At 42.4% G+C, this 22,637-nt stretch overlaps 3 protein-coding genes and 1 long non-coding RNA gene across 8 annotated transcripts; 1 reads left to right on the forward strand and 3 right to left on the reverse strand.

Annotated features, from left to right (window-relative positions):
- Positions 1-594: 594 nt before the first annotated feature.
- Positions 595-13,323, reverse strand: LOC147036062 (protein-cysteine N-palmitoyltransferase HHAT-like). 4 transcript variants are annotated; one of them, XR_015065380.1, is made up of 13 exons: positions 13,132-13,272; positions 12,249-12,389; positions 12,109-12,173; positions 11,833-11,946; positions 11,381-11,575; positions 11,051-11,266; positions 10,224-10,401; positions 9,851-10,001; positions 8,631-8,666; positions 5,651-5,852; positions 5,346-5,403; positions 5,071-5,215; positions 595-1,717 (listed from the first exon to the last, which is right to left on the reverse strand). XR_015065380.1 is itself a non-coding variant. In XM_085905348.1 (12 exons), the coding sequence occupies exons 2-12, from the start codon at positions 12,358-12,360 to the stop codon at positions 1,632-1,634; spliced, it is 1,500 nt and encodes a 499-aa protein (XP_085761474.1). In that variant the 5' UTR covers positions 12,361-12,389; positions 13,132-13,272; the 3' UTR covers positions 595-1,631. The 4 variants fall into 4 exon arrangements, 3 of the variants coding, with proteins under 3 accessions (XP_085761474.1, XP_085761473.1, XP_085761472.1); XM_085905348.1 differs by lacking the exon at positions 5,346-5,403; XM_085905347.1 differs by lacking the exons at positions 595-1,717; positions 5,346-5,403 and adding an exon at positions 3,737-4,736 and having other exon boundaries at positions 13,256-13,323.
- LOC147036063 (uncharacterized) lies at positions 12,856-18,421 on the forward strand. Its single transcript, XR_015065381.1, has 4 exons — positions 12,856-12,945; positions 13,307-13,354; positions 17,255-17,363; positions 18,304-18,421. It is a non-coding gene; the product is annotated as an uncharacterized LOC147036063 (long non-coding RNA).
- LOC147036064 (myozenin-1-like) lies at positions 13,668-17,410 on the reverse strand. 2 transcript variants are annotated; one of them, XM_085905351.1, is made up of 7 exons: positions 17,219-17,410; positions 16,118-16,151; positions 15,502-15,588; positions 15,233-15,420; positions 14,876-15,164; positions 14,631-14,790; positions 13,668-14,226 (listed from the first exon to the last, which is right to left on the reverse strand). In XM_085905351.1, the coding sequence occupies exons 3-7, from the start codon at positions 15,584-15,586 to the stop codon at positions 13,998-14,000; spliced, it is 951 nt and encodes a 316-aa protein (XP_085761477.1). In that variant the 5' UTR covers positions 15,587-15,588; positions 16,118-16,151; positions 17,219-17,410; the 3' UTR covers positions 13,668-13,997. The 2 variants fall into 2 exon arrangements, with proteins under 2 accessions (XP_085761477.1, XP_085761476.1); XM_085905350.1 differs by lacking the exon at positions 16,118-16,151.
- A 666-nt stretch (positions 18,422-19,087) lies between the features above and the next one.
- On the reverse strand, positions 19,088-22,618 carry LOC147036065 (synaptopodin 2-like protein). Its single transcript, XM_085905345.1, has one exon. The coding sequence runs from the start codon at positions 22,601-22,603 to the stop codon at positions 20,156-20,158; it is 2,448 nt and encodes an 815-aa protein (XP_085761471.1). The 5' UTR covers positions 22,604-22,618; the 3' UTR covers positions 19,088-20,155.
- Positions 22,619-22,637: the final 19 nt, after the last annotated feature.

Below are 22,637 nucleotides of genomic sequence, written 5' to 3' on the forward strand. Positions count from 1 at the left end.
GAATAAAATTACAGTGTTAGGCCCCCTTAAAAAAATACAAGTAGAGATTTTTTACAGTGTGATGAGCAATCACGCAAAATGAATGACAGGGTACACGATGTCTGCAGTCTGTGTGAGCGCAGCCTGACCCTCAGCGCGACGCCAAAATGTAACTCAGCAGGTTTTCATTTTCCCCGACGATCTCCTTACCAAAGATAAAGCTCACACTTTGCTGCTCCTTTTAAGAGGATTGGACACTGATCCCCGGCTCAGTGTCGCAGACGCAATCATCCCCGACGGCGCACATCAACTAATGGAAACTTAAAAGTACCGCTCGTCCGTTTGGATTACAACCGAGCTTTTTCAACCGGGCATTTAACTTTCATTTTGTTACTCTGTCGAGTTAAAGTACAGATATTGGAGATGGCCCCTTCCATCTTCCATCTTTCCCAAACCTCACGACTTCATAGGTTTTGAGTGTTTTGGGTGTGTTGAGACCCCCCCCCCGCCCCACTGAAAGCGATTAATGTGCCCAAATAAAAATAAAAAACGCTTTGATGCCTATTTTTCCCAAAACAAAAAGTTTCCGCTGCAAAAATGAGATGAGACCAAAACTGACATGCTCGAAAAGGCCATTTTATTCTGAGCTAACCATACAGTGGCTATTGATGATTGTGTGCGACATCCGTAGCGTCCAATCTTACAAGTAGATTATTTGGACACTGACGAACATGACAACAGCTAAATGGCTGACTTGGAGTGTGTTTTTTGGCTCGAAATTTTTGCTTGACTCAACTACCCTCCCAAAGCAATTAGTGTGTGCATTCCAGAGGATAAATGCCGTCTATTAAAAAGCGCCCGGCGGTTACCCGGCTGAAACTCTTCAGTAATACATCTCTGAATATCAGCATCAGCCAAATTACATGTGGAGGGCCAGTAACGACACTCGTGAAGGCAATGCTGCCGTCGCCAGGGAGCAGAAGCTTTTTTTTCTGTTTTTACTGTGTCGCATTACGTTTTCAGTGAACCTCCGAAATGCTTGCAAATGCCTATAGTGATAGTTTGGTCTTCAAACACATTATTGTTTCAAATTCATTGCACAACAATAGCCTTGAAACTAAATGGATAGTAGGTGATTTGAAGAGAAGATAAAAAAAAACATACATATAAAAAAATGACTCAAAACTTTTGCTAATCATCTAGCTTAAACTTGGCGAAATATTTCACTGTACTTGCTTGACACCAATTACTACGTTCCTATTTAGACAGGGTTTTGGAGCCATCTTGTGGCATCTTAGGGCATGACAGAAATTGTTCTCCAAATTTTATAGGCTTTAATTTCCATTTTTTTCTTCATGGCTTGCATGAAGATACAAATAGAAACAATTTGGAGATACATTTATTCTACAGTGGCGACATGATGGGAATTTTCACATGATGTGACTTTATGTAGAAAAACAAGTAAAGTATCCTCATAATATTACAACCTACCCAAAATCATAACCAGCGGATAGGTGGGTATTGTCTCTGCTTACCGCTTGACTTCAGCCGCCGTTTCAGTCGGGTTGCATGGCGGCGTGCCAGGTTCCGAGTGTGGTTCTGGCGCAGGGTGAGTTTTGTTCTTTTGTGCTGCGTTGCAAAGTCAAGGTGACTCACGGTGGGTGAGAAGCCCACTCCAGTCCCACCTGGGCGAAGCAGTAGAGGAAGGCCAGCATGGGTGGCGCGACCGTGGACCAGCCTAGAATGGGAGAGAAGCGTTCGGAGCTTTTCAATTTTCTGCTTTTGAACATCAATGTAGCTAATGAGCCTAACGTGTTGTGTTTGTATTCTATTTATAGCCAGCATGAACAGGTAACGGGCAGCTGTTAGCAGCTCCTCCTGAAGCTGGCTGGTTTCCCTGCAGGAACATGCACCTGCAGCCACAACACCTTTTTGCATTTTCATTTCCATTTGCTGTCGCTTAACACCTTTACAAATGTCTGGTGATTGCAAATGAGACACTGCTGTACCTAGCGTGACCCTCAAAGGGGAAGCCCCGCTGTTGGTGCGGAGACACCCCAGCGTTTTGTCTTCACACGTTTTGAAGCTTCAAGACAACACGTGCTCAAATGTGACTTGCAAAAAATGAATACCTTGCGATTGTGGTCCATGGGCTGGCAGGTTTCCACCCACTGACACAACACAACGGGTCAGAGACAATAAATATCCAATTTCCCTCCACTGATTGCTTCTGTGGCTTTAATCAAGTGGTTCCTTAATTGCGCCACAGCTTCTTTCTCCTTTTCTGATGCTTGATTAACTCTTCTGCCACGCAGGCCACTCACCGGATGGACCAAGCGCACCATTAAAAGTGACGTTGAGAAATACAGAACCACTGATATTCAAAGAACCCGCAGAAATTACGTTATTTTGCTAGCCAGTAGTGCTACCGAGGTCGGTTGCTCTGATGCTATTGTTCATACACGGACAACCATTGGAATATTGTTGCTCACCAAAACAGCAGCACCTAGGCACATACGTATACTGTTTAAGAAGTGCAGTCTACATGTCGATTGTAATACAGTTTAATGTATTGCTTGTGATTGTTAAAGAACTTTTCTGAAAGGAGATCAGTGACAAAATATGTGGCCGTAGTTTACGCAATTTGGTGCCATGGTGACCAAGCAACAAGTCCTCGTGCGAAAGGCAACAAGCGTTATTTTAACCAAAATAGAATCGAGCCCACAAGCAGACTGCCTGCCTCTTGCTGTGACATTATGTTCTATAAAAGTGGGTTGTGACATTGCAAGAAAAAAAAAAGAAAATGTTTCCCAGGGCAATATTGAGAAGCACTACCTAGTCTAATAAATATGTTAAGATCTTTGTAGATATTATTCACAGAAATGAATTTCACAACTGTAACCTCTTACATGATGACAGCAAGAGGCTTTGACTAAAAGTGTGCGTTTTAAGTGACTAGTATGGGACGAGGCTTACCAGGCTGCGAACACTACTCGTGAGCAGCGGGGTCAGAGGTGCGGTCCCATCGTGGCCGGGCTTTGATTTAAAAGCATTGATTCGCTGTTGATGAAGCGCTACGGTGTCTAACGACGCACGCGGATGCTCTCTTGTATCGTTCTATTATTAGCGCCCAAATGAACCGTTTGGCCGACCGAGTCGCAGTTTGAGTTTCTAGTTCCTTGGCGTGAATAATTCACACTGAAGAAATGGCATTTTTAAACACGCAGGGGTTCCTTTTGTAGGTCCCTCTTCACTTATTTACAGCCGGATGACAGTTATGTGTGTGCAAAGAAGGTCAGCTGTGAGACATTACAGACTGGTATACGGCTTTCATAATGAAACATTTTGTCTGTACAAGGACAAAATAATATTACTACTCATAATGATAATACTTAAAACTAAAAATAGTGAAGAAAGGGTCCTCAAATTTTCATTTTTGCGCGTGTGTGTCCGTGAATCCTGATTGGGATACTTACCTTGTGGAACTATTAGTGGTAAACTAGCTCCCTCTAGTGGTATGTGAACAAATCACTGCCTCCAGACTGTTCAGTTGTCTTTAACTTTTTAGCACAATACATTTGCATTTATTATTTAGGAACTGTAAAACATTTGTTCAAGTACAATGTTAATAATGGGGCAGTTGCTTAAAATAGTATGATATATATGTTTTGGGAATAAAATCTCATTTTTGATGAATAGAACTTGGTAGGTGTGTATTTTGTGTGTATAAATTGACCACTAGTAAGACTACCAACGAGAGCGCTTGTTCAGAACAGTACCTAGAATTGAATCTATTTCTGTCTTTACAGTAAGAATTGTAATAATAACCAGGGAAATTAATGGAACTCTCATGTGGATTTCTTCTTGCCTCAAGTCTGAAAGGATCCTAATCAAAAATATTGAAAACATTTATACTTGTAATCTAATAACCTTTCAAGTGTTTTTTTTTTTAAACAAGATGTGGAACTGAATGAGAGCGTTATTACTTTTTAATCACCCGCTTTTGTCCCAGAGCAATTACAAACTCTTCTTTATATATTTAGTTATGCTACAAAGTCCGCGCTACATTTCGCTGCAACAAAATAAAAAATCCAGCTAGTCCACAAGATCACGTTGGAATAAATGTATATTTTTTCTTTTTTCAAGTTATTATTATTATTATTATTGTTGTTGTTCTAAACTATGGAGAGAATTATCTGTGTTAAAAAACTTGTAAAATATTTTAATTGAAGTACACACACCAAATTAAGCATGGTGTCCAAAAACATCCGTCCATAATGTGTATATTTAGATCATAAAAAGCTGTGTATTGTTATGACTAGAAATCATTTTTATGGACTATTAAAAAGTGCTTAATGGTGATGAAACAAACAATTGAAACAAAAGTTGTTGTTTTTTTTCTCCCAATTGGCCCTCAGCTGAAAACAACTGAGCGTAGCAATAAAAGCGCTTCTCTACCGACTAGGTGCTCCCCGTCAGGGACCTCACGGCACGGTCCCTCAGAGGCCCGCAAAAAGGAGCGTGAAGATTCTTAACAGACAGAAAGGTGGCTTTGGGTCTACACGCCAGTAATGAGTTGAAGGATAAGGGTGGTGATGAAGCCAGCTCTCTGCTGGATGAAGACTGATGACGCTGTGACTTTGGTGAGCAAATGAACCGGGCTTCAAGCAGATGTCTCTCGAGTTGAGAGGCGCAAAAAAAGAAACGTAGCCAAATGCAAACTGTGGAACAGCAGCATCTCTTACGGGGGGAAAAATCTGCAGGAACAAACAGTTATCCTGATAGACGTCTTTGCAACTGGCTGAAATGCTTTTTCAGTGGACATAATCTGGCAACGAAGCATCACTTTTGCATCGCTGCCCTTGTAGTTTGAAGCTAGCGACGTGAACTTAACCCTAATTTATGTCAAGCGTGTGCTGGTCGCATATTATTTTTTTTTTGCCTTATCGCATTATCTGGTTTCTGCTTTCTTTTGTTGGGTAGTGGGTCACGGACCGTCGGGCCGCCATTAATGTGGAACGCTGGGGAACGCCATCATTTTTGTCTACTTGTGTGATGCGAGAGCGCATCGGCACGGAAGGCCGGCGTTACCTTGAAGGAAGACGCGCTTCCAGAAGATCCTGCCGATGTGAACCCCCCCGAGGAAGAACAGATTAGAGAGGATGAGCATGGCCGTGGAGAAGGCAGAAAGCAACGCGGCGCAACGCCTCCTCGTTGCCGCAGAGGACTGCCGCTCCTGGGAAATCAGCGCACAAATAAGTGAAGTGCCGGGAGAAGCGGCACAACGCTGTGACGGAGATGCCGCCGAGCGGCAATAACAAAACTGTGTCGAGCGACACGGCGGCGGCCCAGTCGGACCTTATTACCGCGTTGAGGAGGCCGAGCTTCTCTCGAGAGCCAAGAGAAGATGGTGCCCCGCAGCTGCTAATGTATTACAAACACACTTTTACTCACTCCAACTGTACACTCCAATTAGATGTGACAGTCTCCAAACGATGTGTGCGTATGTACTCCAAGCATTTGCTTTTTTATTCAATCAAATTATATGAACACCCGCCCGCCTTGTTTTGCTATGAAATATCACATCGTAGAAAAGACTAAACGCCTTGGTGCTCCTGTCATATTTGTACGTTGTATACATAGTATGTGTGTAGAGCCCTTTGCAACTTACAAAAAAAGAGTGAAGGAGAGCTGAGCCAAAGAGAGCCTTCAGGCTGGTTTCCACCAGAACGCCCAGCCAATTCATCAGGGCCCAGCACTGAAGGTAGTCATGGCCACCGTGCCAAAGGCAGACGAAGCCGAACGCCAGCGCCGTGGATAACATTTTGTACATCACTCCGTGATGTGAACCTCCCAGGGGCACGTAGATGTATCTGCAAGACGAGCGGGAAAGGAATGATTTAAAGTAGCAATTATAACTGTTTCCAAAAAAAAAAATCACACACACTTTAATTAGCATTTCTCAGTACGTAGATAATGACGAGTGCGGATGCGAAATAAAGTGGGGTTAAAAACGTCCGCCCCCGCCGTGCGTCATGTCATGTTCACAAATTTGTAATCAGATAAAGGTACCTGGAACAACAACAAAAAAAAAATTGACTATCCCCAGAATAACAATCGTGGCCCCGGTGTTATTAATGATGCAACCGAATGGACTGAATAGATTTGTTGTTTTCCCCGTGAGTCACACAAACATTGTTCATCACTACATGCTCTGGGCAGAAAGATGGTCTCCGGGTGGTCACAAGTATGTTGGCATCGTTAAAATGTGATCCATCTATTCTCAGAACCACTGCTGTGAATAACCAAAGATGACTCGCAAAAATCTCGGCTGTACAGCGTCCTCACGGTTTGCTACTTGTGTAGTCGTAATTGGTGTCGAGGAATTAAGATGAAGTGATAGACGTGAGAGGATATCATCTTCTAACAACTTAGGCAAACAGTTTGCCAGCCTCTGAACTAGTTGGACCGGTAGTCATTGTCATCTAAAATTTTGATGAACATATACAGCAGGCTCTCAGTGTGAAAGGTGCTCTCTGGCTTTCTGGTGCTGCAAAGCCGCAGCCTCATTATTTCAGCTACCCCGTGGTTAATCAAAAGTTCCTGAAAGACGAGCCAGGTTTTCAGGAGCTTTGAAAAGAGCGGGCCGGTTGGGCCGCATTAGCGAGTGACGGCAGGTGTGGGAAGCAGATGGATGGTCGACCGGCAGCGTTGTACTTTTACTAAGTAGGATGCCGCCACTTGGTTGACTATACATTGACACGTGTGATATGGATTTTCTTCCTCACTTGAAGTAAATGAGAATTCAAATGCCCGACTTGCTCATCAAAGATACACATTTGCATGGATTTGGGATCAAACGCTCCTTCTCATATACACTTCAGCTGCACAAACTCTAATTTAGCATTCATTGAGGACCCTCCAGCTGGGTTGATAGCCGTACCTGCGCCAGGTAATGGAATGACAAAGAAGGAGCCACTTAGCAGCCAGGGGAGACGGATATCAGTGAGTCATGGTTTCACACCCACGCCATCCTCCTCGGAGCGTTTGAGCGCAATCTGGCATTAAAGCCTGTTTAAAAGCACTTTTGACAAAGAGCGGACGTGCGGCGCATTGTGTGTCGCTTATCGTTTTTGCATCTGCGGTGGGACGATTGCGAGAACTTGCCATTAAGCGTAAAGGCCGATGGAGGGGGCGAGTGAAGGGGGGCAGTTTCCAATTGACACGGGCTGAAATAGAAACTTTCATTTGCAATTTTAATCCTTTACTAATTGAAGACACTCTCCAACAGTTCAATAAACCAGACGTTCTTACTTAACAAAACTGAAGTGTTTTCTTATGACTGGTTTTAATTCAAAATGATCTTATATAGTATTCATAAGGCTTATGCCCACGTTAATTGTTTCACCACATCACGTACTCCTTTTCTTTGCTGCTATATTTTTTACATTTTTTTTTTCCCCAGAACATTTCCATTTAACTTGGCAGCTGAATAATGTAACTGCTTTAACGTCAACCATGATATAAACACAACTTCTTACATTTCTTTGCCTTCCTTCCGCATTCCAAAAAACATGCACGTACATTGAACATATCTTTTTCGGTGTTCATCTAAATTGTTCATCTATATGCACTGTGATTGGCTGACAGTTCGTCCACGGGGTAAACCATTTATCTGAAGACAACAGGTATCGACTCCATTCCGAACGCAATGATGAGAAACGCTATAATTATTCATGTCAAAACAAACCAGGCACCCACACTAATTAGTAGATTAGAAGCGTCCTGATAAAAAAAAAAGCAGAAGACAAAAAGGAGACAAGGGAGCATGTTCTCAGACAAGCATCTACACCTTCACGGAGCGATGTGCCTCCACCAAGCGGCTCGCAAACTCCCGACAGGCTGCGGCACATACAGTGGGATTTGCTTCATGAGGAGGCAGGCAAACTAATAATAAAAATGCGAGCCGTCTGAGGCATAACCGGCAAACGGCGCTGGCCGGCTGTTTCATATGCACATATTCAACAAAGGAGGCATTTCTCCAGGGTTTGGCGGATGGGACCACAACAACAGACACGCTTTTCCTATTATTCGCCAACAACCACAACATGGAAGCTCATAATCATGAGAAAGCCTCCATGCAAATGCAGCACCCTTGTCTATTTATGACCAAACGTGCTAGGCAGCTGCAGAACGGGACCCCCCCTCACCCCCACACCTTTTTTGGGAAAGGTTGTTTAAACAGTTACATATTGATGACTTCAATAAGATGCCAGATTGAACATGTGCTAACGTAGGCAAGAAATACAATGCAGAACAAAAGGGAAAAAAAAGTCAAACTACTTGACATTTTGGGTAGGGAACATGAACACATTTGGAGTGCAAGACTGCCACCTGGTGACAATTTATAGCTAACACGAAAATCAATTGGATGCATGTACTTTATAAATAATAATTTGTTTATTTATGTGCTCATATTCAGTTAACTGTTGTCTATATTTTACTCAAGATATTTTCCTTTCTGAAATATAGAAAGACTAGACAGATATTTGCTAAAAAGACAGATGTGAATGAATGAATGGATTCATAAATGGAATAAACAAAGAACCAGACAAGATGTGTGTGTGTGCATCTTATGAAGGGCCTCTTACCTGAGGAGCCATCGGTATAGGCCCTTGTCAAAATGCCTATAAGAGTGGAGAGACAAAGCGAGAGAGGGAGAACGTTAATTGGATTCACACATTTACATGATAATACCACGAGCTGGGAACACCTGAGCTCCACCGGCTTCATTATGCCGTCGACTAAATAAACGCAGGCATGCTGAGAAGAATCCTGTTTGCATGCCAGATGCGCTCTCCTTCCCACTCTCTTTGGTCATTAAGAAGATTACACCAAGCATGTCTTCCGGGGTTCTCGCACCCATAAAACGCTGCCCGTTTGTCCCATGACGTCGGCTGACAGCTTTATGCATTCCATCAATGTTGTCGACACTGGCCAGCTCAGCGCACGCGGGATTGGCGTGCGTCACCGGTCAGCACTATTGGGCCAACTTGTCTTTAGAGAGATTCGCACAAGCGCAGCCGTCCATCTCAGCGTTACGGCCGGCCGTGTCTAAAAATGTCTTGCATTTTAAATGGATGGCCAGTGCTATACTATACCCCGAGTCTGCTTTGGTGTATTGAATCTCAGCACATGTTCATGTTTCAAAACAATTTTGCAAATAGATGACGAAACTCAAATTTCATTAGTGGCGCCATGAACATTTTTATATCGGGTGAACCCCACATTGCACTATTTTTGGGCATTTCACTTTGGATGTATTTAGGAATGCTTTCTTCTAGGTGAGATACATAAACAACTGTCCGCCTCTGCTGCATGGAAATTTGATTGTAGCCTCTCTTCTGCCAAGGAATAAGCTTATATGCCGTGTGACACTTTCACAACAGCGTCCCCAACAGACTAAAGTCAGCATTGTCATGTGCCGAAAATACTCATGTACGTAGCTTGTCGTAAACAGCCGCTTCTCTGACAAACGTAATATAAGTCACTGGAGATCACTGATGAAATTGATTGCTGAGTGTGTGCTATGTGTGTTTTGCTGCATTAACTTCTCACCCTAAAGCTCCATTAAAAAAATAAAAAAAAGTCAGAAGAGTCCTTGAGACAAGCAGATGTCATGTGGAGGTGACCGGTTGTGGTGATTGCGAGTAATGGCGGGTGAGACAATTTAGCGCGGGGGCTGTGATTGCTAAAGCAGACACACTTTAAAAAGCACTTGACATTTAATGTAAGCCTTTTTCCTTCTCAAGGATGTATAGTGAATGCGCTGGACAAGGAATGCGGGGGACGCTGAGTGCTTGCGACTTACCGCCACATGCCGGTGAAACTGTACATGATGCTGACGCAGCGAGGTAGACCAGGAGGGACCAGCTGGTCCAACGTGGCCAACATGGACGGAAGTCCAAAGAGGACCAGATACTTGACAAAGAAGAACTGCACCAGTGCCAGAGCCAGACCACCTGTGCAACAAGAGTAATACATTGATAAGAATTCATTAAATCCTTTTTTGAAGCAAGCAATACCTTTCTATAAATCTGCCAGAAATCTGTGTAGCTCCATTTAATCCCTTATATTCATAATTCATTTACTCAGCCCACGTATATTTTCAAGCCCTCCTTTAGCACAGAAAAAAAAAAATTCTGGAGCCGTGCCTGTGCTCAAATGAGAACACTTGCACTTACCTAAAGCCCACGGTGGCAGAATCTCCAGATAGGTTTCATTGGACTGGATGGCATGCATGTACATGGTGTGAATCATATACTCGGCGATGCACCACCACATCAGGATCCGTGCCGAACGAAGAAACAAGTAACGAGCACCTGGTTTGTGCCGGTCCCTCTCCTCTATTGGTTTCTGCATCTGCAAGGTGAAACATTGACATTGATGACGCCAACACACACAGTGATAAAAATGGCATTAATATTTGTTGATTGCCTTCCAATACTTTGAGCAAAAATAGCAAAAGAAGGTTAATTAAAACTGTTCTAAAAAATTTTGAATTGCACATGGATGCCATAAGATGGCAGAAAAGCTCTAATTTTCTTTAAATAAAGTTTCTTAACTTAATTCAACATAACTCCTTGGCACCAAGATGCAACAAAGTGGCCCGGGCAAAAAATTGAAATCTGATCTATTATTTAGTGACAGTTGACTGTAAATGTGACGCATTAAAACAAAGAAGAATTTAATAGTGGAATAATTGTGCCTGATTTCACTGGCTTAATGCTAACAAGTAATGAGAAATGCCATAGTCCGGCTAACAAACATAGCACATATGTTAATCAAAAGTCTTAAAACACATAGCAGCAATACAAACAAAAATATATTCCCTCTGATTTTTGGGAATGACGACTATAACAGGAACGCAATTTGTAACCTTCTCCTCTCGCTCTAATTATGCTGCCTGGCACATTCTGACAAAACGTGATAATTGCAAAACGATTAAACATGGAAATTGTTTTCCTCACATCATTTAGCATCAAATTTTCACAGGTTTTCACTTACTAACCTGCTCTAGGTAGTCGTTATACGTGATGATGGGTCCATTGTAGAAGAAGGGATGGTAGAACATGTAGGACAACAGCCAGCACAGCTGCGGTAGGGCGGCGCCATGGATCACTGGGCGCCCGCAGTGCTCCAAACTGAAGCTGATGAGCCGAAGAGTGCCCACGGCCACGCTGAAGAGCAGCAGGTAGTATTCCTCCTCGTGCTCGTACCAGCCTCTCTGAGGGAAACGTTAGGAAAGATATCCTCTCTGTCCCTTACAGCTTGCAAAGTTGAGTAAAATATATTGGATTGTGACAAAAAAAAATTCTATGTGCATTGCATTTGCATCCACCTGAATGTCCTGAAGTGGTCGCACATGAAGAGTGCACAGGAGCAGAAGGTTGCAGGTCCAACATAAAAAGGGCCTTTTGAGCTGAGCCACAGAAAAAGACAAAGCCACGTGGAGAAGTAACATGGCCACACCTCTGAGTCCCAACACACAGCAGGCACCAAAGAGGCCGTAAACTGTGAGCGCTGCAACACGAAACTATTGGGACAAGATAGACAAATGACCAAAATTTTACATAAGATGACATAACATGACAATATTATTTTACAATTTAAAACCCATGCTCATTTACATATAAATTTTCAGAAATCCTCACATAAGAATAATTTAATAATCTAATTTCACACTTCACTTGGTGGGTGGGACTTTGTATATTATTTGCATACAAACTATTAAAAAGCCACCTACAATTCGCTCTTGAATCACTTTTTTGTGTAACGTGGGTTGATTCCAACCTGTGGGTAAAAGATGATGCATAATCGAGATATGACAGCATGTCCGATCAGAGTCCAAAGCAAGGACTTCTTAGCCCACTCGGTCCAAAAGGTCCACTCAAAGTCTGACACATCCTGACCAAAACACAAGAAAAAAAACATCTTATTTTTCATTCCACAAAACCCAGGTATTTTAATAGTGATGTACAGACTTCTCCATTTATTTTTTGCAATATGTTGTTACTTTTCATCCCAGTGACTGCAGACATAGTAAATAAAATAATTTCCTAAACATACCCTTTTGAACCCCTTAAAGAGGCCTCTTTCCAGTTGAAATTCTCTATCCAATCCTGCTTCATGCTCTGAAACACAAGAGCCAGAAAAACTGTCTTTCCCAAGCTTTTCTAACAAGCAAAAGCAATTTATTTTTCTCCTACCTTTTGAGAACCTGTGAAGTTGATAAAAAGAGTACAAATGGGAGCCAAAAGACAAGAGCCAGTAGACAAGGAGCTCCGTCTGTGGCAGTGTCGCCAACTGGATGGATGCCATCTGGTCAAAGTGGCTGCGCTATAGTGGGTCTGTGATATGATAATGAAAATACAATACATTTTACTCCACAGGTTTAGTTGCATACTGAGAGCTGTTTCTTATATTTATATATTTACCATGGCACACACAAGAATTCATTCCACTATAAATACTTTTCTAAGTCAATTGATAAATCATTTTGACGAGTATAAGGGCTTCACGTTGTTCTATTTCGGTAAAATAATAGCAAAACCTTAATTAAGTCGTGCTAATTGTTTTTAATTGTTACCTCTTTGACTGAAGTGAAGACGAAGTTGTCAGTTGCTAGGTAACGTCAAACGTTTTACGACAGTCACTTTCGCGGCTAATTCGCTGCGTCTCCAGTGGACAAAGTGATTCAATTTGAACAAGCATTAGGGCTTCACGTCGTTCTATTTTGGTAAAATGATACCAAAACCTTAACTAACTCGTGCTAATTGGTTTGAATTGTTACCTCGTTGACTGAAGTGGCGACGAAGTTGTCAGTTGCTAGGTAACGCAAAACGTTTTACGGCAATCACTTTCGCAGCTGCATCTCCACTGGACAAAGTGCTAATATACACGACGGTGAGTCCATTTTCAAATGAAAACTGGTAAAACTGGACATGTTTGTGAAAGAGTGTGAGTTTTTCTCCCCGAGCTGTGGCATTATAGTTAACTTCCATCACTGGACCATCTCTGCGGCATTATAGTTAACTTCCATCACCGGACCATCTCTGCGGTGGCTAAATTAGTGTCACGTTGGTATGTTACCTGAAAATGCCGAGTTGCGGTCCATTTTGTTATTCTTACGACAGTCCACGCTATCCGAGAGCGAATATATGGTTGAAATTTAAAGTTAGAGCTCATAAAAGCGGTACCAATAACACGGACTTACTTCCGCCTTCTTCTCGCTTTCTATTGTGCTTCATGGTTGCTCTTCGATAAGATGGCCGCCTCCTTCAGGCTGGGATGACTCATCGCTTGAAAGTGTACAGTAAGTACTTAATTTTTGTTTTTGCGATATAGACTAAATAATACATTAGTAACTTAAGTATATAGTAACTGAAGGTTGATAACTTAATATATATATTTATTTCTTTGTCATTGCTCAATGGCCAACATGTATTTTACAGAAAATATTGTATATAACAACAAATATTCTTTCAGGGATGCTGCCAAAAAGACAACAATACGGTTGGTGGCGCGGTTATAAGCCGTTTGGGGTCTATATTTAAGCAATAATTGTTCTTTGTGAGCTCTTTTCACCTCCTGAAGAGTTATAGAATGAAGATAAGGTCTGCACTTTTAAAAATGGGTTTATTTCAGATCAACAACTGCAACTTCATTTTGACAAGCTGATGATGAGGTCATAGGAACTTAAACGCAAAGAGGTGCTTGATTTTCATAACAGTTGTAACGACCATTGGCATGCAGACCCTTTAAATATTGTCAAGCACATCACCATTGTTTATTCTCTCGAAACAATGTACATTTTGTTGTTTTGCCTTTGCGGGCATCAACAATACCACGTGTGGGGCATCATATAAAGCAAGCTCATCTAGCGTGAGGGTGCATGCCAGCATGTAATTGTTAGGCGCAAGTCTGCGTGCTCTCAGAGGGTGTCAATAACAGCTTCTTCAGAGCTCCTCGGTCTCGCCTTCGTAGGGCACGGCATCCAGCTCCACGTGGATGCTGTTGGGATCACCGCTGCACACCCAGCCGATGGGTGTGCGGTTGAAGCAAGGTCGCAGGTCAGATCCGTACACCACTGTGGGCTCAGCTACCACTTTGGTCTTCTCGGTGTCAGGCATTTGGAATTTCATAAACTGCAGGGCCTTTTCAAATCCACCATAGGGCATGGCAGTCCTGGTAATGTGAGACGATTGTCATTATTTTTTTTTACAGAAAAGCATAAGCCTGTGAAAGCTGCCAACATCTCACTCTAATTCTATCATTTTAGCATCTGTCTTATTGCTGGATGCCAGCTGCGTGAAAATGTGCTCGCTTGCATCAAATATGGGTTCTCATATAAATGTCTACATTTGTACATTTGTCTAAAGTTAAACAAAAAAAAACTCATATAGGATCAGTCATGTAAAAAATAAAAACAGGTGGGGTCCAAGGATAGAAACCTGAGGTACTCCTTAAAGTAGAATAGCACAATTTTTTACAGCATATTAAATATACCAGTATCTAAATTATTGGGGTGACATTTTAGCCTAACATCACAACCGCCAGATGTTTTTAAAAAAAATATTTTAGATGAATACCTGTTGAAGCATTTATACTTGCACAGTTCAATAGGATGAATAAGACCGGGCATGGATCCTTTCAGGGTGGCGAGCAAACCTTCGTCGCCCTTCATGGCCTTTTCCCATGGTGATATGTAAGTCTTCGCGTGCATCTTAGATGGGTCATCTTTTCCGCTACCTACCAACAGGAAAGTCATTGACTGGACACTGATGACACTGTTAGGAACATTTACTCTGTGATTTCGACAATCCTTAATACCAACCTTTCTGTGTGGATCCCTCACCCGACCCTCCATGTTGTCCATCTTTCCCATGCTGACCTTTGCCTTCTCCCGCCGCACTTCCTCCAACTCCTCCTTCGACTCCCCCTGCTCCTCCAGCTTCTCCGGCCTTGCTTCCAGGTTTTGGTGGAGGAATGGGGACCCCTCCCCCAAACACCATCCCACCATAATGCAGTCGACTAGCATCCTTGCTGAGGAGATACCCACCCAGATGTATCGTATTGCTGCCTATCGGAGCGCCCGTTGTTGGGTCATACTTTGGCAACTCGTCCTAAAGGGAAGACAAATGTTATTTGGTGATGAAGCCCGCACGCGTTGCACTCTTTTGCTGTAGGCTACCATGGAGTCTCCAATGAACATGTCGGGGTGGTTCTCGTAGATGAACTTGTCCACCCGCTGCTGCCTCATCTTGAACATCTTGGAGCCTTTGTTCTTGAGCAGTCCCAACTCTTCCAGCATGATGTCCTTTGGCGTTCCAATCTTTCTTCCCAAATCAAACTCGGATATCTTTATCACAGGCTCGTAGTCTGGATGATTTCATTCATGGCATTAAATCACCAACTCTACTTTGTCAAGTTTGGTTGATGATACTCCAAACTATCACTTACCATCTTGAGAGATATTTGCGATGTCAATTACGACTTTTGTAGGCTTTTTCCTCTTGCTCATTGGGGTTGGTGTTCTTGCAGGCATGGCTGTTAGGAGAGAGAATAAAGAACAATGTTTATTAGGTAGGCCAGAAGGGGAACCAATGAATCGCTTAATGTTTGGATCATCCTCTGGCTCCGACCCTGCCGAGTCGTATTGTCAGAATTTCGTGTTTTATGGTGTTAAGGTGTCTTACGCTCCGACTGCATGCAACGATGAAAGCTTAAGTTTGTTTCATATTGAGCATGATAGTATCGTTTAAATTTGGTACCCATCGGGCAAAATTTTGAAGGACTCCTTGTTATAAGGAGTCCTTCAAAATACATTACCGAATTGATCCTCGATTTACAGATTATCAGGGTTGGATTTAAACCAAGACAGTAGACTCCATAAATCTTTTCAGTCATGGTTTCTTGAGACTTTTTCCTGAGTCTATTCCTAAAAGACACGCCTACAGAATTCCATGTTGCTAAATCAAACTGGCTTAGCGTGCTGAATTTTCAAAACATTCTGAGTGGTACTACCAAGTGTTGTGATGAAAGTCTTTGGGAAAAAAAAGTAAAAGCCAGTTCAAACCTTGACAGCGCTTGTCAAAGTTCTTGGGCTTCCTCTAATGGTAAATAAAGAATCACAAAATTAAATATCCAACAAGTTCATTATGTTACTGTTGATTTTATTTAGTACAGTACATTTTATAATTGTATTTAAATTTTAGGTAGAAAACAGTTGCATTTAATTAACTAGTATTTTTAAGTGTTAATGTTGATTTAAGTGGCTTATAGTAATTTAAAATACACATTTTAGGCAATAAAATCACTGCTTAGGTTCTTGAAGGAATGACTTTGTATTTGTGTGTTGCTGTTTCTTTTTTAACTTTTGTGTGTTATACAGCAATGCTACGGTTGTAATGATGAAAATGTTAGTTTTATTTTACACTTGTTAGCCTAGTTTTGCACGAGTGTCAAATTGTATATTTCTAATTGGAATTCTTTAATTGTTTTGTTTTTTTCTTCCTTGCGAGATGGCCATATTATAAGCACCTGCAGTTCACAAACATGTTAAGCACCCTTCTCTTGTTAAAAGGAAAAACATCACATTGAGTGACTGTAACACAAGCCACAGGGCTATTTTTAATATTTCCATCCTTAGCCAAGACAGAGAGAAGAGTAAATGCGTCATTTGACCATCAACGGGTTTGATACAATCCATCAATGCACAAAAACGCAACTGCTAATGTATTCCTTATTTTCAATCTCTTATGGAACACTAATGTTACTCAGTGTAGTGTTGGTTAAAGAAATTCATAGACACAGTTTTGAATTCCCCAAGATGTTTCGGAGCGGGCTCTCAGGTTTAACACCCCCTTTTTCTGGGTTTGGTGACGGCATATTACATGCATGCAGCGCCAGGAGTGGGAGGGTCAGCACATGAGCCCATTCCTTTGGTCATTTGAAGATGCAAGCAGATCGTCCATGTGTCATCAAATTAATCATATTAAAATCATTTTAAAAGGATATTATTCAAACATTTGCAGCATTGCAGTAAATGAATCATTGTTAAAATTTCTGTGCTCCTCCAGAAAGGCCCTTCCAGAAATAATCATTTGAAACATTTTGCATACTTGTTCTAGTATTTTTGTAAATTTTAATCAAAGCTGTCATGTAGCTCAAAACTCACCTGTGTTTTTTTTTTTTTTTTATAATCCTGTGGCAGGTAGACAAGTAAGAGACCCAAAATCCGGAGTTGACAGATCCCCCAAAAGCGTACGACTAGTTGAATCCCAGTTCGGGGGTCAGCACGACACCCACCCTACACTCAAATGGCAGGTAGTCTTTTTCCAGGCTGGGGGCTACGGGTGGGTGGCAGCGGTGTGGCGGAGGTGGATTTTGACGAGTATGAATAGGGATGCAGGAGCTGCTAAGGCATGGAGGGGCGGGTGGGATTTGGGGGGGGCTCAGTCCTTTAGCCAGCTTAAAGTGCTGATGGGGGATATTAAGGGAACAAAATGATTCTCCCAGATGGCTGTGGAACTTATATTTAGCAGCAGGAACGCAGGGAAGCCACATCAGTTACAAGATAACCCCAAGAGACCACAAGTGTGTGTTTAGGCTGCACGCAGTGTGAGAGGAAAGTGAAGGCGAGTGTAAATGCACATATGCTCACAGTGAAGGTGTGAGGTTAAGCGTGTGTGTGTTTGAGTGACTCCATGGCTTTTACAAAGTCCGTCTCACTATACCTTTACAGGACTATAGATTAGCAGTGGGCAAACTATTGCATGTTTTTGAATTTTCTTATATTATCGAGCACTGCATTCACCTGTGTTCCCGCTCGCTAAAATTATAACTAAATTATTAAATAGAATAAATGAATCATTTATTATTCCCATTAACTTGTATTTGTTTATTTTATCAAAGACTGTGGTTCCTTCAGATGCGAGTGGACATAAAATATTTTAAGACACGAGCGATCATTCGGATGTTGTTTTTTTTTAATTTATTTTTTTTATTTGACATGCGAGCTCAAGACTGAGATACGACTTGCATTGTATGGTGGCAGTGCCCTCTAGAGGTTAACAAACCTGCTTCACCGTGGAGAAGTTCTGCTTCACCGTGGAGAAGTTCTGCTTCGGTGTCTCAAATTTGGTGCACGCAAATATTAGAGTGTTGTGGGCATGTTGAAGAACTCTTTCAAGATGTTTGTTGCTGTTCCGCATTGCTCACATTACCTATTCTTATTTAATTCTTTTCCAATCATTTTTTTAGACTCGGAAAGGAGAAATGCTAAAAAGCCAAGCACACTCCTCATCTGTGGCACCAGAGGTGATGAGCCACAAGTGAAAATGCACATTTGACATCGGGAAAGCGATATTTTTCTACGTATTAAAGGTATGTAAGAAGCAAGAGGTAGGACATTTAAGATAAAATAAATTGTGTGATATTTATCCTTTGTTGGCAAAACATTAAAATATCCCCACACTACACACTTCCATACTACAGCACCACTAAGTAACCCCCCCCCCAAAAAAAACTATATTCAAACTGATATTATCTCAGCATCACCCTGTAAAAATCACTGATAATCTTTTTTTCACAAAAACCCTTACGGATTTATTCATTTAATTTCACTTAACATTCTAATACTAGATTATGCTAAACCTGAGCCCCCACTGCAATTTTTTGTTATCTTTTCAACTTAAAGCGAAATGTAACTTTGGAAAATTTTATTTTCTGTTGAAAACTTTATGGAGTTCTTCATATGTTGACATTTTCATATAACTTTCTAAAATATGCTGCTTATCCAGGGAACTCTTTTTCCCCCTACCTTTTATTAAAATTTGAAAATAAATATGTCTTGCTTAAGATGAAACCCCCAAAAAAACTTGAACGTGTTGCAAATCTGCAAGTAAATCATCATTTCTGTAATTAAGCCTGAAAAAAACCCATTGAGCTATGTCTATAATGAACAATTGGGGGCAGTATAAAACCAGACACGTCAGACAAGTGATGCATTTCAGATGTCATTTTATTCATTTAAAAATGTCTCATTTTATTGTAAATATAAACATCTTCACACATTGTCAATATCCTGACACATTTGTAATTATTATACGTTACACCATAATATCCCCAAATGTGATTTTGCACCCGTGAAATCATCCGTACAGTAGAAAACAAATTAGAACCTCTAATCTCAACTCTTTTTATTTTCTTATTGCAGTAAAAAAGAAAAAAAAAACACGTCAGTGCATTGACTTTTTGTCATCTTGACAATCTCTATTCTGATCCTTTCTCGTCATCCTCTGTTAACATCTTTATGCTGTGGGTGTTCACAACTTAAACAACTTTGAATCTTACGTACAAACAAAAATATGATCAAATCATTCTTGTGTATTTTTGATCACTGACCACATTCACGTCTGTCCTATTATTATCCTACCGATCATTTCCACCTCTCCACAGCCTCTCTCGTATCATCAAACGCTTATATTAATGCTCACTGTAAATCATCCTTCCCTTGCAAAACTTCATATAGAATCAATAAAACACACACTTGTTCATCTCTGTTATTTATTTAATAAAATAAAATGTATGAGTAACACATCTGTCAAGACCACACTTAGCAGCTGTGCCATTGTTGTATTAGGAAGCTTAACACGAATAATATAATGTAATGTGAAGTAAGTGCACATTGTTTACTGGGATTGAGGGGGAATTAATGCCGGAGTGCCAAAACCATTGTGGTTTTACAAATATTAATTCTATAAATCTAATATCTTGTATACATTTGAAATTAAGCCTATGGTTTGCTTTGCAGTATACAGTGTGTTAGTATGGTAACTAATCTAAGAATGTAAGCAGTAAGCAGCAACATTAAAGTGATGAACATGTTTTTGTGAAGAAGCTTGAGCTTAATATATTACTATAATGTTTAGGGTTGCTTGTATATGTGGGGTGAGATCCCTTTACACCAAGCAACCGAAAATCTATTAATGTGATGTTTGCCTGATTCTTTGGGAAAACAAGCAAACCAGCACTAGCAGCAAAGACAATTACATTGACGAATGAGTGAACGGCACACTTGGATTGAGTGTGGTAGTGGTTTGTTTCCAGTTGTTTATATTGCCCCAGGTCGCCACACATGAGGCTGAACACCCCCCTTGGTAGCAACAAAACGAGGTTTGGGTGCCTGAATTAGGGTGGACTTGAGCGGGGGCAATGAAGACAGAAAACTAAGCTCTGGAGCACTCTGGAACTGCTTGGCTGCCTGGAGGCCAGTGTCGTAAGACACTGGGCTGTAATGTGTTGCCACACCGGGCACAGAGTTCAGAGGCGGCATAGCAGATAATTTTGGAAGGCCGGGCAATCCACCTATTTGGGAGGAGAATGAAGCTGACTCTATGAATGGGGCTTGTGCCAAGTTGGTATCTGGGGTTGAAAAAGACAGACCAGGAGGTGGAGTGGTCATATCAGAGTGATTTATACGCTCTCCGAGGCTTGTGGCTGAGCGAGGTGCAAGGACTTTGGGAACCAAAGTGGGAGCAGACATAGGTGTTGGCGTTGAGAATCTCTTGATCTCATAGGTACGAGCTGTTTTTATGGGTATCTGCTTCGGTGAAACCAATGAGCTGCCCACCATTGCACTATAATGTCCTTGTCTCTGATTGTGCTGAGAAGGGCCGGCTGAGAGATTAGCAGCACTTCCACTGAACATGGCAGAGTTGAGCTGGTAGGGCTGCCTTCTCATGAAATCCAGAGCTTGGATGCCCTCACGCTGGGAGCCACCTTTACTCTTACTAGCTGTCTTGGCCATGTTTTTCTGAGGCCCTTTAGGGATAGAAGGGGCAAGGAGTGGATTATACCCAATGGGTGGAGGGGCACGCACATTGGAGGAGTATTTCCATTGGGAGGGAATGGATGGGTTGGAGGAGGAGTTAAGGAGTTGTGCAGGGCCATGAAAGGAAACTTCCTGATGGTAATGGGTCTGTGGAGCCTCATCCACTATATACATACCCATGCGGTTCTGTCTGCGGGCAAAGAGCTGAGCCCCCTTTCCTCCCGCTTGAATGATCTGCGGGGCCTCCTGCAGAACCCGAGGCTTTGGTGCCACTGGGGGAGGAGGCATCTTCCCTTTGCTGACCATCTCACATCCTCCTTCCTGCGCATAGCCATAAAAATCTTCAGAGAATGGTTGGATATGCTTAGGTTGTGTAGCCCTCTCATCAAAATTCTGCACCATGGACAACAGCTCAGGATTGGGTGAATTCTTCTTGACTTCTGGTATATGGAACATAGGTTTAGGTTTTCCACTACGGCGTCGAGCCTCAAGTAAAATTCCTGAACGACCTCCTAAACCAGCAACAGGGGTTGGAGCTATCACTTCTGGCTGGAAGACCATGGACACTGGTGCTACAGGTGTCATGGGAATTTGAGTTGGGCATGAAGGTGCTCCTGGCAAAACTGGTGGACCCAGTGCGACCCGTTGAATTGGAGCAGGAATTTGAGATACGGGAGGAATAGGAGCTGAAACTTTGAACTGCGGTAAAGCTGAAACCATTGGTTGTGGTGGAGCTGAAAAGGTGGGCTGTGGTGGAGTTGGAGGCATTCGAGGCACATTTACATGTTGAGCTGGATAAGCAGCAGTCATCTGTTGACGTGTGTGTGCTGTCTCTATAAAAGAGGAACTGGCCGAAGGGCTTAGGATGACAGAAGCCTCCGCTGTGCGAGTTACAGAAGGTTTAGAAGAGACTTGAAGACCAGGTGACAGCTGTAACATGACTGATGTAGAATTAATAGCCTGCTCTGGGACAGTGGAAAATTGCAATGGGACGGCAGCTGCTGAGGTAGGTCGATGGTGCATCTTTGTGGCAGATGGATTGAATGCTACTGGAGCAGTTGCAGCCCGCAAAGTAATGAAGCCAGGTGTGAAAGGACGTGCAGTTCTGTTGAGAACATTACTGGCAGGTGCTTCTGGTACGGATGTCTCAATTGCTGGCGTCGTGCCGATGAGCATATCCACAGAGGCGATGGCTGGCCTGGCTCCCCCTTGCATACCCATTCTAGCTGTTCCACCTGTGGCCTGAGATAGATCTCCATTAGACATGTTGAAGGTCGCTTGGGCTTGGTAGACATCATGTTGTAAGGGTGTATTCCCTTGATTGTCTGGATAAAACATTTGGGCTTGCTCGTTTATAGCCTGCTGGGCTACATGAGACTGTGATGCCTCCATCTTCTTGGCATGCTCAGCAGCTCTTTTCCTCTGCTGTTCAAACAACTGGGCACCCTTCCCCGTAGTGGCATTCAAGCCTGGACTTGGAGCATCCTCCTCCCCATCCCCTCGACCCTCTATACCCGCTGTTGCCCTTTTCTCTAGCATATCCAAGTAGTCACTATCCCAGGTTGGATCAGGAGCGGCTGAAAAGCCCTCTTCCTCAAATTCGGACTCACTGCCAGGCAACACACCATCTTCTTCTTCTTCTTGTGAGTCCAGGGACTGGTCCTCATCCACACAGCCAAAGCTCGTGAGGGTATACTTCTTGGAGCGCTGCCGCCTTTTCTTGAACATCAGCACCCCTTTGGAGTGAGGGTTAGGAGCGTCC

The sequence above is a fragment of the Syngnathus leptorhynchus genome, unplaced genomic scaffold (genome assembly GCF_054491065.1).
Source record: "Syngnathus leptorhynchus isolate UIUO unplaced genomic scaffold, UIUO_Slep HiC_scaffold_843, whole genome shotgun sequence".
NCBI classification, from domain to species: domain Eukaryota; kingdom Metazoa; phylum Chordata; class Actinopteri; order Syngnathiformes; family Syngnathidae; genus Syngnathus; species Syngnathus leptorhynchus.

Excerpts from the sequence above, each read along its gene's own strand:
- LOC147036062 (XM_085905347.1), bottom strand. The coding sequence starts at position 12,360 with ATGGCATCCATCCAGTTGGCGACACTGCCACAGACGGAGCTCCTTGTC. Across the intron at positions 11,947-12,108 it reads TCTTTAAGGGGTTCAAAAGG|GATGTGTCAGACTTTGAGTG; the intron begins GTATGTTTAGGA and ends TGTTTTGGTCAG. Across the intron at positions 5,216-5,650 it reads CTCTCCTTCACTCTTTTTTT|GAGCGGCAGTCCTCTGCGGC; the intron begins GTAAGTTGCAAA and ends CTGATTTCCCAG.
- LOC147036064 (XM_085905350.1), bottom strand. The coding sequence starts at position 15,586 with ATGCCTGCAAGAACACCAACCCCAATGAGCAAGAGGAAAAAGCCTACA. Across the intron at positions 15,421-15,501 it reads CGCAAATATCTCTCAAGATG|ACTACGAGCCTGTGATAAAG; the intron begins GTAAGTGATAGT and ends GAAATCATCCAG. Across the intron at positions 15,165-15,232 it reads TGTTCATTGGAGACTCCATG|GACGAGTTGCCAAAGTATGA; the intron begins GTAGCCTACAGC and ends TCTTCCCTTTAG.
- LOC147036065 (XM_085905345.1), bottom strand. The coding sequence starts at position 22,603 with ATGTTCAAGAAAAGGCGGCAGCGCTCCAAGAAGTATACCCTCACGAGC.